A 17260-nucleotide genomic window follows, 5' to 3' on the forward strand; every position below is an offset into this window, starting at 1 on the left:
AGGCACAGGTTCAAGACTGATTTACATATAGCTGTGTCTGAACTGGGGTGGCGAAGTGAGCTAAAGAACGATGATGGATTCAACCCAGATCTGTGACTGCGGGTGAGTGTCTGAGTGTCTTCGCTCAGCTCCCGTTCATAACCTGGTAGTCCCCAGCTTCAAAAAGTGTTCATGGGGTGGAAAAAGCTTTCTGGTCGGTACGACCAGACTTTGGAACTCGCTTCCACTGAGGTTATAAGAGGAAACACATCTGTTGGCCTTCAGGAAGGTGTTAAAAACGTGGCTTTTTAATCTCTGATGTGGTTTTAAAACTGTCTGGTATCTTTTGTCAGATGAGCTATCGCCTTGACCCCTTCGGGTGAATGTTTCGCGCTTTATACATTTCTTTTTCATTTCATTTAAAACGTTTCAGCGCTCAGTTCATCATCCCCTTCTGTTTGCTTTGTTCGCTTTAAGTTGGCAGGGTATACCCAGACGTGTGTCCCTTGCTCATTTTGCCACTGGATTCAAGCTAGCCTGGCTGATGAGGGCTGTTAGCCTGAAACCGGTCCCAGGATGCTTGTCTTCGGTCCAGGGAAGACATGGTTTGGCAGTTCGGGCTGGACTGTTTCCAGGAGGCACAGGGTCAAGACTGATTTGCATATAGCTGTGTCTGAACTGCGGTGGCGAAGTAAGCTAATGAACGATGATGGATTCAACCCAGATCTGTGACTGGGGGCGAGTGTCTGAAAAGTTTCAGCGCTCCGTCCATCATCTCCTTATGTTTGCTTTGTTCGCCCTAAGTTGGTAGTGTATGCCCAGACGTGGGTCCCTTGCTCTCTTTGCCACTGGATTCAAGCTAGCCTGGCTGATGAGGGCTGTTAGCCCGAAACCGGTCCCAGGATGCTGGTTTTTGGTCCAGGGAGAGACATGGCTTGGCAGTTCGGGCTGGACTGTTCCCATGAGGCACAGGGTCAAGACTGATTTGCATATAGTGGTGTCTGAACTGGGGTGGCGAAGTGTGCTAAAGAACGATGATGGATTCAACTCAGATCTATGATTGGGGGTGAGTGTCTGAAAAGTTTCAGCGCTAGGTCCATCATCTCCTTGTGTTTGCTTTGTTCGCTTTAAGTTGGCAGGGTATGCCCAGACGTGGGTCCCTTGCTCATTTTGCCACTGGATTCAAGCTAGCCTGGCTGATGAGGGCTGTTAGCCCGAAACCGGTCCCAGGATGCCTGTTTTCAGTCCAGCCCGAACATGGCTTGGCAGTTCGGGCTGGACTGTTCCCATAAGGCACAGGGTCAAGAAGGATTTGCATATAGCTGTGTCTGAACTGCGGTGGCGAAGTGAGCTAAAGAACGATGTTGGATTCAACCCAGATCTGTGACTGGGGGTGAGTGTCTGAAAAGTTTCAGCGCTCCGTCCATCATCTCCTTGTGTTCGCTTTGTTCGCCCTAAGTTGGTAGTGTATGCCCAGATGTGGGTCCCTTGCTCTCTTTGCCACTGGATTCAAGCTAGCCTGGCTGAAGAAGGCTGTTAGCCCGAAACCGGTCCCAGGATGCTGGTTTTTGGTCCACGGAGAGACATGGCTTGGCAGTTCGGGCTGGACTGTTCCCATGAGGCACAGGGTCAAGACTGATCTGCATATAGTGGTGTCTGAACTGGGGTGGCGAAGTATGCTAAAGAACGATGATGAATTCAACCCAGATCTAGGACTGGGGGTGAGTGTCTGAAAAGTTTCAGCGCTAGGTCCATCATCTCCTTGTGTTTGCTTTGTTCGCTTTAAGTTGGCAGGGTATACCCAGACGTGGGTCCCTTGCTCATTTTGCCACTGGATTCAAGCTAGCCTGGCTGATGAGGGCTGTTAGCCCGAAACCAGTCCCAGATGCTTGTCTTCGGTCCAGGGAAGACATGGTTTGGCAGTTCGGGCTGGACTGTTCCCATGAGGCACAGGGTCAAGACTGATTTGCATATAGCTGTGTCTGAACTGGGGTGGCGAAGTAAGCTAATGAACGATGATGGATTCAACCCAGATCTGTGACTGGGGGTGAGTGTCTGAAAAGTTTCAGCGCTCCGTCCATCATCTCCTTATGTTTGCTTTGTTCGCCCTAAGTTGGTAGGGTATGCCCAGACATGGGTCCCTTGCTCACTTTGCCACTGGATTCAAGCTAGCCTGGCTGATGAGGGCTGTTAGCCCGAAACCGGTCCCAGGATGCTTGTTTTCGGTCCAGGGAAGACATGGCTTGGCAGTTCGGGCTGGACTGTTCCCATGAGGCACAGGGTCAAGACTGATTTGCATATAGCTGTGTCTGAACTGGGTTGGCGAAGTGAGCTAAAGAACGATGATGTATTCAACCCAGATCTGTGACTGGGGGTGAGTGTCTGAAAAGTTTCAGCGCTCCGTCCATCATCTCCTTGTGTTTGCTACATATGAGTCAACCGCAGCAAATAGGATCCTGTAATGAATACGTCCTTCAATTTGGGGAGGATCTAATTCAGTAGGGAGGGGTATCGTTGACATTCTCCATTTGTAGCTGGTTACTTGATCTCTTTTGATGTACCACTGCATGTGTAAGCTACATGCTGACACTGGAGTGAGAATTAATAGAGAATGGATATTAAATTTGGTTCTTCGTAGGCCACAGACCTTGATAAATATAAGTATCCAGTTGTTGGTTTCAATGAAGGCAGAAGGTTGATAAGAGCTTTCTTAGAAAACGCCTCCTCTTCGCCATGGAGAATCAGTCAATCCATAACCACACACCTAGTCTAAGCTAAAACAGATTTTATGTTTTAAGGTTGTAGTTTTCATTGTTGAATATGGAGAATCTCAAACCAGGTGAAGATATGCATTCCACTGAGAATAAAAAGGATAGCCCTCAGTACAGAGCAATGTTGTTTTAAGGAAAACTAACAAACCGTCAAATCATAAAATCATATGTTTAGGTGACCAAAAAAGCATATGTTGATTTTTAAATTAGGAGTTTTAGTCATGTTCTAAAGATTATGTATAAAGGCCATCTACGTTAGTGTTTTCTCATTTTAATCCTACGCCTGCAAATGCCAATTTTATGGCTTAGATAATGACACACAATACATGACCGATGTCTACATGCGGTAGCAGTTTGCTAGTTTTCTTGATATTTTCAATGGGTACTCCCATTTACTACTATCTATCATGGACAGTTACTTACTGACATTCCCTTGTTCAGACCCATGCTCAGGTTCAGCATCATATGCCTATGTATTTCCATCACATATCAAGAATTGCCATCAGACACCAGGGATGGGCACCATCATGCCAGGCTGCCCACCATTAAAGGATGGCCATCATCATGCCACTCACGATGCCATTGTGTCAGAAATGTCAGACATCTGCCAGGGATGTACACCATTGTGGTAGGGCTGCTACCAGCATCCCAGGGATGGGGGGTCATCATAAGGACAAGGATTGCCATGGTATGTCAGCAAAGGCCACTAAGTGTTTTCTTTTTCTTTTTAAGCTATGCTTTACAAACAAGCAATGACAAAGCCAATAGCTTGGTACTCTCATTATAACGGCGAGACCTATTGGCTTTGTCACTGGTTGTTGAAATAAAAGATGACCTGCTTTTACTATGACAAAGGCCACATTGGAAATATGGGGGTTCAAATCAAATCCTGGGTACAGCTGCTATTATTAGATTTAGGAAGGCCTCAGTGAAAAGTGCTGACTTTAGTACAGATGCAATTTTCCGTCACAACGAGAACGTCAACAGCGCCCACTCCGCTTCTGGTTCAGAAATACAACCTGTAAGAGTTGCAGAAGGTTTCTCACTTTTAGTTGAGGCTGGGCACAACACTATTGGCATCACTTAATGGGCTCTCTGCAGTCTTTTTGTTAAAATCTCAAATACAACATGTAAGAGTTGCAGAAGGTTTCTTACTTTTAGTTGAGGCTGGACCCAACACTATTGGTTCACTTGATGGGCTCTCTGCACTCCTTTTGTTAAAATCTCATCCTTGGTAGGGACTAACTAGAGCTTTAACTCCTTGATTCTAATTCCATCGAGCAAACAAAAACATTTAGCTTGTGATTTCATAAGCGCTAGTGTTAAACTATGATTTAGAGACTAGTTTTTGAGGTTTCCAAGCGCTGTATGTTAGAGGTAAACTCGCACAGTAAGAATATTAGCTATACCTGATTTTATGAGTAATTACACTAATAACCATACCCATAGTACTTACTAATAAATCCTTATTACCGTCTAGAGGAACCCTTTTTAGCAAACCTAAAATAACGAGATATTTAGAAAAAAACATTAAGGTTCTACGCTTATGCAGTTTGCATGCAGCCCATTGTTGCTGGGCACGAGACGTGGGCAACGGCTTAGCTGGTAAGAAAAGCATTGGCAGGCTGGACCATTTTAGCTGCTTTCAGTGAGGACACCAATCGACACACAGGAACTTGTGGCAAATCTAGCTAATCTACACATATGAGGTGATGCTGTTCGCAGCTGCTTTTGTGGTTGCTTTTTACGTTACCTTCAGGATTAGTGAATTGGTGGGGAGATCTAGCCAGAATCAAGCTGGTGATCTGCAACGGCAAGACATTCCCACTTATCATCACAAGTTGGTAATCAGACTAAAGAAGTTAAAAACAGACCAGCTTGGTAGTGGTATCCCACGCTGCCTCAGCAGGTACAATTTGCTTACTGGTGCCTATGAGGGGTTTTCAGCACTTTTTATTCACCTTTCACAATACCAGTTCTCTGTAGTTTTTGCCATAACTATTAAGAAGATGGGGGTTAACCCAACCAATTTCTCCTCGCCCTCATATAGAATAGTAGCTGCAACCTTTGCAATAGAAGTAGGTCTTACTCATCAGGAAGTCAAACATATAGTGAATTGGTAATCTTCTTGGTTCAAGCGTTATGTCTGCCCTGAACTGTTATAGTGTCTTTTTACATTCTCTGTGGGTCACCCTTTTTTTCTTCGCTCTCTTTTAGTAGTAATGGCTTCCCAGAGTTGTATGGGTCATAGATCACTCCTTTGTTTGGCATGTGACATACTGCTTTCAACCGCTCTGTAGGCCTAAGCCGGCAACATTGAGGAATGTCTTCTCTGTGGAGTGGGAGCTCTTAAGATCACACAGCTCTGAGAGATGGTTGAAGAGACGAAGATCTGTGTGGGCCTCCAGGCCCCAGATCTTATCATTGTGCACCTGGGCGAGAATGACCTGGTAATGCTGGGTGGAAAACATTTGAGGGAATCTGTCTTGAAGGAATTCACATGGTGAGGTTGGTCATTTCCAGGTGCTTGCATAGTGTGCTCCCACATGATCCATGTAGGAATCTATGGCACTGCGATTGAGTCCAGGGCCATTAATGTGTTGGTTCGGCGGATTAATGCTGAGTTGGACAAGTAGTGTCCCAGGCCTGGTCATTTGAGACATATTTTCCATTAATTAATAGCAGAAGACATTTCATGGTGAAGGTGTACATTTATTCCATCTGAGAACTGACCTCTTTATCAACAGCATCTGGAAGTTTGTTGGACCTTTGTTTGTGAGTGAGGAAGGCGAAGGACTTCAGTGCCCTGGTATCTTTGGCTCTTGTGGGATAGCAGCACGCAACAGTAAATGATACCAAGGACTGATATACTCTCCATCAATTAATTTGTAGGACAGAACTGAGGTGGCAGACAGCAATCCTTATACTGCAAGGACATTCACACCAGGTTGGTAACATAGGCTCAGAGTTTACCACTATAGCACAGGGGTCAGTAGCCCCTGGTCTCACATTGTGTGGCCCCCTTTGGCAGCGTGCTGTTAGGTGGCGGGACAATGACAGGTGTCCAGTGGTAGAGAGAGTTGGGACTGCTTATCAGGGATACAGGTTATTGCACCAGTGTGGAGCAAGGGGAGTGTAGGAAATTCTAGACCAAAGTTTTGTGTCATTTTCATGGAATGTCTCAATTTAACGTATGTATACAGCAATCATCTTTATTCACTGTCATTTTAAATAAGTGTTTTTGTTGATTATCAATGACAATATTGTAATGTGTGAGTTTTGTGCTTGTTGTGAAAATGTTAGTTTCGGTATGTTTTTTTAAAATTCTACATTTATGGCTTGTTGTAGGAATAGAAATGACCTGTGTACCCACAGTACATTTTTGAGTGATATATCGTCCGTGATTTGGTTGAGTTGGACGGGCGTGGGACCAGACTGGGGGCTTCCGAGGTCTATTGACCGGGTTTTACTTTAGCTAGTATTGATCCAAAATAAATGCCTTTGCAAATCTTTTAGACACTATGGCCCTGATTATGGGTCTAGCAGATGTCGGTTGGATTATAACGGCACCAGGTAAATACTGACATTGCAGCGTGAAGTATTTGCCAGGTGTGGTAAATACCTCTTATTCGGAGTATTCTCTCCGAAAATGGGGTCCAACAAGTGGAATTCTGTGCTTATCGCACCAAATCCGTGAAGAGAAGACAATGCATCTGTTTAGCATTTTGGAGATAAGCACTTGATGAAAAGCTGGGTAGAGCTGTATGAGGGGACTATGAGGTAACCAGCTTTTTCCTACCGTCAGTGATGGTATGTATTGGCTATATCGGCCAGACAGAGCATTACTCTTAACCAGGAAAAGTTAACTCTGTTCAGTATGATTTTAATAAACTTACTTATATTATTTTTATTCATGTATCATAATTAGTGTTTAGTTGTCGGTTAAAATATGCCCCAACATACAGTATTTCAGAGTTATCTGACTTATCTCTAAGTGCGGCTCTATTTGATTTGGCTTACTTTGTCTTTTTTCAACCTACTCTGGCCTCTACTGTTGAGCCATGCAACTTCTGCAGCAACGGTGAACTTTCTATCAATCCAGAATGTCAGATGATTATGGTATAGAGGTACAGAATCTACATTTTTTATTTGCAATTTGAGATTCTCTGAGTTTGGTTTTTACCAATAGTGCTTTGGATTCTTTTCAGCTTTTTTCACTCTCTTTGGTACCAGGTGAATATAATGTTAAATTAGGACATTTTAAGACCATGGTTGCTTTGGATTCTACAAAATGCAGGAAGAGCTAAAGACTCAAATATTCAGAACACGGAGAGTTCCTAACCAACAAGACAGCACAGCAGATCGTAGCATGCATGGCCTGAGTGTTTTTAGGTATGGAGACTGCATAGAAAATCCTACAATTCTGGAACCAAATATAATCTAGGAATTAAGATGGCAAAGCAGTTCCTAGGACCCTCAGAGTCCTAAAGTATGGAAATAACACATTCGATCATAAACATCTGAAGCCAGGCGAGCCCTGTCTTTGCCCCGGTCTTCGGTCGCAAAACTGCGGACAACTATAAGTCATGCGGATACATCAGAACATATCCCTAGGGTATGGACCCAGCGATCTCTTGGTGGAGATTATACCTCATTTCCTACCTTCACATCATATCCTATGCCATGAGCCCTACATATCTGGAAGAATACGTTGTAGTACACAGTGGACAGATTGCTGTGCCTCAGATAGGAGCTCATCACTGTGCAGCGGCTACTGCTTACAGCCACCTGAAAAAGAACAGAGTTCTTTAATACAAGGAACACAGTTGTTAATGTGATATGATCACCATATATAAAGGGCATGTATATCTCTTTAGAGTACGAAAAACAAACAATACATCATTTCAGCATTATCTAGCACAAGCTTAGCACACATCATGTGACAGCATCAATTTACTTAGGAGAAACACTGATACAGAGATCATTTCAAAGGTCTGGGGTGGCTTCCTGGGGAAGCCTGGATGCCCCATGGAGTGTCCAGCTCAAATCGCCTAGGCAGCATCTCCCCGGGCTCACCTCCCACATGTGTACATCGTAGAACATTTCCAGGGCCTCAGTGTGGCCTCTGTGTATAAGCCTTTCCCTGATCTGTTATGCTAACAATTTTATAAAGCATGCCTGCAACCCACAGGGTGTCCTGGTGTTTCGAACGCAACCAGAGGCAGAGAGAGTAACAGTGAGGGAAAAAGCATGCAGATCTAGACTACCGTCGGGTAATAGTAGGGCTGTAAGGCCACTTGGAGTGTATTCCAAAGCTTTGATGTAGTCACTGTGATGGATTTGTTCCCTGCGCAAACACGTACGTAGTGAGGAACCACTAGCAAATCAGCTACAGCTGATCGTAAATTGCAACCGAGAATGTCTTAATGGAACTTCTCCACCTCTTCCCTCCATCGCCCCCTCTCAATCACAATCCATACTCAGCATTCAATCATTCCACTTAGCACTGACCTGCCAGCATGGAACCATTTCCTGCTTGTTTTTGTTAAATTATTTTTATTAAGTTTTACAAATAACAACAATGGGCATGCTCAATTACTACCTCATTACATAACGTTCAGTACCCTTCACAATGAACTGTTAACTCCCTGGCTAAATTGATCAATGTCCTGCATCGCACTGTATTCATGTTTTTGCACATACTGGCATACCTTCCAAACATCTATGCACTGGCAGAAGCCATCTGGTCTTGCGGCCACTTCTGGACATTCATACCTGGAATCTAATACTAACTTTGGCACGTGATCAGAAATCATGTGATTATTGTGAAACTTCTTGGTGTTGTCGATGTCAAATCATCTTTAAACCCCCTTGGTGTACATTTCCCTGAGCTACATTCAGGCTACATCAATACTAATCTATATGTAAACATGCATACACTATATTCAGGGTACTTAGACTTGTTAAGCTGATTAGACCATCACCACCTCACCAATTGCCAACATCTATTGCAGCAACAGTCAACTACTTAACAAATCCAGTGCCCATAAACACACTTTAATTCCTCCATACCCCTCATGTACGTGTGATCCAGAGGGTGAGGTGTCCATCTAGTCATTCACCATGTCTATGTTTCAGTGGGCACCGATGTGATCTCGCCAAGGTCGCACACCTTGCCCTCCCATTCCATGATTCTTAGCTGCTCGTAATCTTTGCAAGGTGGAACCCATATCTGCACCTGTGTCTGCTCGACTGCTTGTCGCCCCACAACAGCCACAGGCCTCGTGTCCAGTTGCTCCCTTAAAGGCGATAGGCCTACACCAATAGGAATGAAGAACAAAACCAGAGACTGGAGAGACTCAGAGGAGCCAATGGCTTATTTAAATCCTACAGAAGTCCGTCATTTGTGTTTTCTCTCCCCACAGGCTTAACACGAGGGATCAACTCTCGCCTGCCTGCCCACTCACCCAAGTATTCTAGTTTATATAATTCCAGGGCCTTGTATTGGTGTCATACAGTCCTCATCTTCCTGTGTACTTTGTATGTATAATACCGGCCCCCGTTTGCCTCCCTATAAACAGACACTCTCCTGTCCAAGTTATCCATTCCGTCTTCCTTGCTATTGCTTATCCTGGGAGCCTCGGACCACAGGGCGGCTGTGATGGGGAGGGGAGAAGGAGAGGGGAGGTGGAGAGAGGGCGAGGTGTGTTTATGGCCGACATGGAGAATGAGCTCACGCCTGTCCCTGACACCGACAATGGGCCCACACGTGGCCCTGACACCGATTCACAGTCTGTGACACAGCTGAAGTCCTAACATAACACATTTATGGCTGAGAATTAATCATGGCTGTAAAACTGCGGGTATTAATAACCCATTCCTCAAATCATTAAATGGGAGAAAGAACCACAACCGGGGCAGCCTGACAGCAGCTGCGCACCCTGCACGGGCGCGAAAGGCTCCTGCGACCCACCCGGGCTCTGTCTGGCAGGGTTTGTTGTTGTTGCTAAAGACGTTAGTACGTGCACAGAGCGGAGTCTGATTTGGTTTCGTGAAGGAGTGTGGTTAGAGGAAGAGGGTGGTCCTAGTGGCCCCCGAGATTGGGAGGGAGCGGTCAGAGGATCCGTTCAGTAGAGGGGCACACTGCTCCCCAAGATGGCAGCCTGGCAGTGTCACTGTGCTCTCTGTGGTGTGACCATACTAGCTGTGAGGGCGCGGCCATGCCTCTTGTGGCCCAGGGAATAGCACGCCACACCCCCCAGAAAAGGACCCCAGGGGAGGAGAGCATGTACCCTGAGAGGGGTCTCTGATCTCTGCGGTCCTCTGAGGGAGCTTTGCACCCAGCAATAGACAAGCTGGGAAACCGTGGCAAGGCGACAGGAAGAGTCACTATGGAGGCAGAGACAATCTCTCTGGCAGTGGGATCTTCGTTTCCTGTGGTAGGGTACATCCTTCCACTGAGAGGAATACCCTGTGTTTCTTATGAGAATGATTAGATCTCTGTGATCTGGGGGCCAAGCAGCATGTCACAGGAAGGGGGCAGTGTGCTCTGGCACTTAGAAGGAGGATCTTTCTGATACAAGGGGGTCTCATACTGCATTGGAAGGGGCACTGTGCTGGAGATGGGGGGATACCACACTCTCATGGGGGTGGACCATGAACCCAGAGAGAAGGGACCAAGCACCCTGTGCTAAGCGAATCCCTCTTTCCTGTAGGGAAGAAAAGGGATTAAGTGGGCAAACTCTTCTGAGTTTGGTCTTAAACAGAGAATTGTTTTGATTTTCATCAGTTATCAATCATTTTGTCCCAACCCCTCTCACTCCCTCTTAAGCATTTATTTATATTATTTGAAAAGTTTTATAAAGGGCGAACAAGACCCGGACGGGTATCAGAGTGCTGTACAAAAAGGAAACTAACGTTGACATGAAGAAACAGTATGAGTACAATACAATAAGGCAAACATAAGAGGAACCTGAAACATATAAGTAAATGTGGGTGTTAGGGGAAGACGAGGAAGCATGTCATGAAACAGGTAAAAGCCCTACTAGACGGGCCCTGCAGTTTTAGCAGCGCCCTACGTCAAAAGAACGACAAAATAAATTTCAAACACAAAGTAAAAATGATTGTCAAGCACACATTTCAAAACACAAAGTAAACATGATTGTCAAGCATACATCTCAACACACAAAGTAAATATGATTGTCAAACACGAGAGGGAGGCGTCTAGCAAATGACATAGAGGCTATTGCTGACGAAGTTCTTCCAAAAGTAGCAATTTTACCTGTTTTATGAATGAAACAGTCGAGGGGATGACTGATCTCTGTCAGAAGGGCATTCCAAATTCTTGGAGCTAGCCCTGAGAAGGATCGATTGAAAGTTCTTTTTTTGTTGAATTTAGGTGGTTTCAGTAGTAGGGTATTGGAGCTTCTTAAGTTTCGGCTGGAACCGGAGAACTCGAGTGTTTTTTGCCAGGTAAACGGGGCTATTGAAGTGTATAGCTTTATGTGTCAGACAGGCTATCTTGAAGCGCATCCTTGCTTCAATGGGAAGCCAGTTAGGTTGAATTCAGTTGGTGTCATATGATCATGCTTTCTGGAGCCTGTGATTAGTCTAGCAGAGGTGTTCAGAGTAGCTCTTAGCGGGGCTAACCTAGATTTAGGAAGCCCAGCTAGGGTCACCAAGCCATATTCTACTCACGAGATAACTAGGGATTGGACTGCTGACTGGATGTCCTCGGGAGGTAGGAAAGGTTGGATTTTCCTAAGGGTTTTGAGCTGATTATTGGCACTCTTAATGGTGGCACTGATGTGACCTTGCATGTTTAGAAATGTGTCCAGTATGACATCTAATGAACAAGCGGAGTCCACCATATGCGGGGTGCACTTGAGTGCTTAGATTTGTTTGATCCAGTTTTGCGTAGGGGCCTTGTGGTTGAGGGGGGTAATCAGGAGAAATTCTGTTTTGAGGGAATTTAGTAACAGATGGGCATGCGTTAGCCATTGTTGAGTTTTTTGAAGCGCTCCATTAAGAGGTTTAATATCATCTTGAGAGGAGATCTTTAAATACAGTTGAGTACCATCCGCGTACATATGGTACTGAATGTTTGAACCGTTCAGAATAGCAGTTAGAGGTTCCATGAAGGGATTGAAGAGCGAGCGTGCAGATCCTTGAGGTACCCCAATAGAGACCGTGGTGCTGGCAGCCAAAGATTGGTTGACTTTGATTCTTTGTGCTCGGTTATGCAGGAAAGAGGAGAAAAAAATTAAGACAGGGCCAGATAACCCCATCCTATATTAAAGAAGGTTAATCAAGTTATTTTTGATAGTGTCAAAAGCAGAGGACAAGTCCAGAAGAATTAGAAGACAAGGCTTATCTTGGTCATGAGCTCTCAAGGCGTCATCAACAATGTGAGTTAGAGATGTTGCTGTACTATGACCTGATCTAAAGCCTGACTGATGTCGGTCTAGGAGCTGAAATTTCCCGATGTGGTCACAGAGCTGTGTGTGCACGCATTTCTCGAGCAATTTCGCTAAAGACATGATGCTGGTGATTGGCCGGAAGTTATTGGGATCCGCTAGGTATGTATTGGGCTTCTTGGGGATGGGTGTGACTTGCCCTATTTTAAGGCAGTCGGGAATCCTCCCCTGTATGACAGATTGTTGGATGATCCTGGACCAGAGAGGCAGAATGGCCACGTTGAGGTCTTTGAGCAACTTGGCGGGAAGTGGATCACTGAAATGATTGGATGGTTTAAGAGATGCCAAGGAATGTGACAACTCCTCCAAATCCGGGAGCAGGAAGGTTTTCCAGCAGGCATTGTTTTTGGGCATGTACTCTGTGGGGTATAGGGGAGCACACACTGCCACAGGTACTGCCGAACACAAGGCGCTCATAGACAACAGGTTAGCAGCGGCACGTTGCAGCTCCCGATCAATAGTCCTAGAATTTTCAGAAAAGTGCGCTGAGAAGTCCTCCTCACTGGGTCCAGAGGTTTTGATTGCTGGAATAGGATTGGTATGTTGATTAGCCTGTTGTTTGATATCAAACAGTTTCTTGGGACGGTTTTTAGTGCTGTCAAGCTGATCCCTGAAATTATCTGATTTAGCAATGCAAATGTGTTTGTTATAAGAGCTTTGCATCTTCCGTAACTGTTTGAGACTAGAGGTGGAGGGGGCATTTCTCCTACGTCTCTCAGAGAGCCTCCGTTTGTGACGTTCATCATTAAGGGCGCCATTGAACCAAGGTTTGGATTGTTTGCAAGGAATCCTATTGAGTTGCTTCGGGGCTGCAGAAACGAGAATAATTGATATGGCTTTGAAGTAGTGATCCGTCAACTCTTTCAAAATATTCATGTTAGTGGGAGGTTCCAGCAGATTCTTGCTCAAGTTGGAAAGGTTAGAGATGTTGATGTCTCTCAGATTACGAGTCAGTTGCTTGTTTTTGAGCGGTTGACCTTGTCTGAGAAATACATTTTCCTGAATGTGAAAGGAGATTTGATGATGATCGGACCAATCACATGGTACGATGACATCCAGTTGAATGATGTGGTCTCTAGCTATGATAAGTTCAAGGGTAGTGCCCTTGTAGTGGGTGGGTCTGTTGCAGGTCTGTATATAGTTGAGGTCGGAGAGGAAAGCCTTAAAAGAGAAAACTAGTGGATCATTAGTGTCATTACAGTAAAGGTTGAAGTCACCGAGTAAGATATGATTAGGGTGGAGGGCCGAGCAGGCAGAGATGGATTCCATCAATTGCTTTACGAAATGCAAGTTATCCCCAGGTGGATGAATGATCGAGTGAAGCACAAACAATCTTGCCCTTGTTCCAAATTTCAGTGACTAGGAGCTCACAGGAGGACATCAGATCCTTATGAGTCTGCTTCAAACCGAGGCTAGAACGATGGATGCAGGCAATGCTCCCCCCGCCCCCTAGATTTAATAGATCTATTGCATCTGATAATGTCAAAAAATATATATATATTAGCTTTTAAATGTTTTAAGATTGCACACTGCCTATTTTCAACATTTTGTAATCAAATGCTGAGCCAACAACGAGTAAAATCTAATCTAACACTAACAGGCAAAACACTTTTCACAGTGCTTGCAAAAAACATAAGGCACGACCAGATTCATCACTAGCCACCAATTGTGTGAGGCACACTATGCTTGGGCATAAGCTAAGGGGCATCTGTGAAACTCTGCGAAACATGTAAAGGCCGATAATGAGAGGTACATGAAACTCCGCACACAGTAAAAATGAAGCACATCCCAATACATGCGCCTAGGAACTGTTGGGCAAATGCTTAGTCTCCAACTATAAAAAAGGCCGTAGTATCTCAGCTACTTTTTGTATCAATAGTAATCCGTACTCCTACGCGAAAAAGATGGAACCCTATCCATACCCTAAGCAGCGCTGTATAATAAATGATAAGTGTGGGCTAGAAAACACATATGAAGCTTACATGAATAGCAAAGGGGCTCCCAATCAAAAGGAGTCACAGACCTAAGCTTCAGAACGTACAATTAATACTAGCAGTAGCAGGAAATGTTTAAAGTGTGACCCTAACATGTAGTTCTGGACCTAAGTAATGACCTGCATCAGCTCAACATAGTCTAATGCCACAATTGACAGAGTGTCCACCCCCTGAATGGGGGAATGGACGCAACGCTTAGGATCCCGTGGACCAGGACTCGTGCGATCCGGCAGGGTGCCGGACGTGGGTGGCCTAAACTGGATCCGGTCTTCATGCCTTCCGGCACCGCGCCACTAGATTGGCGGGCGGCCGGAAGCGCGTCACTGCTGGGCGCCGCTGCTGGGGTGGCCGGGGTGAGGTATGAAGACCCCTTGCCCTTTGGCCTTGGCCTTTTTCCTTACCTGGCCATTCCGGCAACGGAGCCGACCGGTGAGGCAGTTTCTCCCTCCCACCTGACCCTAATTTTAGGCTTAGTAGGGGTCAGCGGGGTTCAGAATACATATGTCACCCCCAAGTTAGCAGGGAGAGGGTCCTTCAGAAGAAGTCCCACCCCCCCCCCCCCTCTGGACAGTACCAAGGGGTAAGGTTCGGCAGTCTGGGCCATCCAGAGGATGTACACCAGCTTGCGGGCCAGGGCGCACAGTTAGATCAAGGGGGTCGGCACGGGGTGCCCTGCTCCTGCCCACCTTTGTCGCAGCCCCTGGGGAGCTTGGTGTTCGGGGGCTGGTGCCCATTGAGAGGAAATGAGTACAGGGGCATGGGACCGCCCCTCGCGGATGCAGATTGTTGCTCCTTGTGTGGTTCAATGGTGTTCAAGATTGCGAGGTGACCCCTTGGAGTGGAAGGGGGCTTCAAGATATTGTTTTCAATTTTTCATACAAAGGTATTGTGTTGATAGTTTGTTTTGCACATAATTTTGGCACTTTATATATGATTACTGTACATATAATTTTATGATTTTTCTTGCACCTTTTCTATTGTATTGTGTTGAATTTATCACATTTGAACAAATTTTGATATGCTAATGTTGAATAAAATGATCCACAAACTCAGCCTATCTCGTGTCCTGTTGGTAACTCATTTGGGTAGTGTTGGGGTCTGGTCCTATCGGGGGTTTCGGGTCCTATGAGAAACAGGCAGGTTTTTAGTTGTCTGCAACACAGTGTGTGACTGTTTTGGATACCAAAGCGGGCAAGATCGTTCCAGTATGTGGCAGTGAGGATAGAACAAGCATTACCACTTAGCCGAACTTTGCGTATTTTAGGCAGAACTAGTAGGGCTGGGCAGAGGAAGGACAGTGCAACGAGCAGACTGCAGCATAGCATGTACAGCACTCCTGGAGAAAGAGAGAGCCCGTGCCTGAGACAGCACTATGTTTAAAGTAGAGGCATCTGAAAATGGCCAACTTGGCAGGATGCCGTCAGTGCAGGCGTTTTAGATGCCTCGCAAAGGAGGCAGAGCGGCTGTGTCACAGAACAAAGCGAGCTACTGCATAATGGATCATTTACAGCCTGGAGGAAATATATTTTGGAAGCCCCAAATATAGTGAGTTTCCGTAATGCAAAAGAAACGATTGCTTGAACCACTATCATCTGGCAAGATTTAGGGAAACACGGTATGATTTTCCTGAGAGTTTTCAACTGTAAAAAAAAACACACACACAATGAGCTGCAACTTAGAAGATTTGTTGATCAATGGCCTACACCAATGTTCTTAACCTGTGGCCCACAGACCCCCGGGGTCCCCTATGCCTATTCAGGGGGTCAAAAGTGTTGTGGGAAATTGAATTACACTAGCAAGTTAATAAATGTAGATACATAAAGACGTAAAATCAAAGATTTGAAAATGCTCTGTAAATGTGAAGAAAATTGAAATTGGAGGCTAAAAATTAAGTTGGTATCCTTCGCCTGAACTGTAGGAGAAGAAAGTACAGCAAACATTTCTAATATGGACGACTGGTGGTCTCAATTGAATAAATGGTAAGCCCCAACAAAATAAAGAGCACACATTAAGAGAAAAAAAGTCTAAGTGATATGCTAGAATTTAGCATATCGCTTCCTCTTTTAGAATTAAAACCAAATAAGGAAAACTTATAATATTTCCATTAATATTAACATTTCGATTTTTGTATATTTTTTGTTTGTGGATTAAATGACACATTTTATAATTTGTGCATCTCGTTGATGTTTACTTTTTTCTTTATGTATAGTTTTAAAGCTCTAACTATAAAAAAAAATCTTAGGCCGGGGTACAGGAGTCAAAAGGTTAATAACTGCTGGCCTAATCTGTTCCTCTCATCCTGAGAGAGTCCGTAAGTGTTCTAGATGAAACACAGCACACACCCACAGAAACCCTATTATCTATGTATCAGTAGGACTCACGGACCCACACACAGCTCTGGCAATGCACGTCAACTATGATCCGCAGTCTGATGCCACATCAGCCGAGAATCCAACACTCAGCTCAATCAAAGCTCCCCAATCATACTCTGTAGTGACAGTTCCTGTTCAATATTAAGGCCATTGCATATCTTGAAAAGGTAGATTATTAGAAAATGCGGACGTCTTACAGAAAGACGGGTATAAAACACAGTGAACCGCTATCCCAGCACACATTGTGATTTGACACCCAAATCTGCCACAGCCTCCTTAGCAAGAGCTGAGATGCTCTCACCGGTTCTGCCTGCTCCATCCGTCGATGTCTTGGACGGTCTGGTCCCCTTGTCGTTTGTGGCACCTGGAAAAGAGCTGCGGCGGCATCCAGTGTCCCCCTGGTCATGTACAACATGAGCTGGGTGTTGGACAACTGGGCACTGTAGGAGAGGTCCAGGTCAGTCGCCCACACCTGAAGGACAAAGTGGACAAAAAGCAAGAGTCGACAATTAGTGGTACACAGTGTAGATGTCACTGCCATCAGTTGTATTGAGGTCATGCAACACAGTTAGGTATACGAAGGATTATGAACAGGGCAGTGACATTGCAATACCAGTAGGACCTAGAAAGACTTACCTAATAAGACAGGCTGTACTTCATTGTAATCT

General features: G+C 45.1%; 1 protein-coding gene across 1 annotated transcript in view; it reads right to left on the reverse strand.

The window, feature by feature from the left end:
• IQCH (IQ motif containing H) overlaps positions 1-17260 on the reverse strand; it is an 846786-nt gene that overhangs the window by 26020 nt on the left and 803506 nt on the right. The window contains exons 17-18 of the mRNA XM_085644600.1: positions 16894-17064; positions 7413-7538 (exon numbers count right to left, since the gene is read on the reverse strand). Coding sequence (XP_085500726.1) covers positions 7413-7538; positions 16894-17064 — 297 coding nt within the window. The remainder of the gene's footprint in view (positions 1-7412; positions 7539-16893; positions 17065-17260) is intronic.

The sequence above is a fragment of the Triturus cristatus genome, chromosome 3_1 (assembly GCF_964204655.1).
Source record: "Triturus cristatus chromosome 3_1, aTriCri1.1, whole genome shotgun sequence".
Lineage (NCBI taxonomy): Eukaryota > Metazoa > Chordata > Amphibia > Caudata > Salamandridae > Triturus > Triturus cristatus.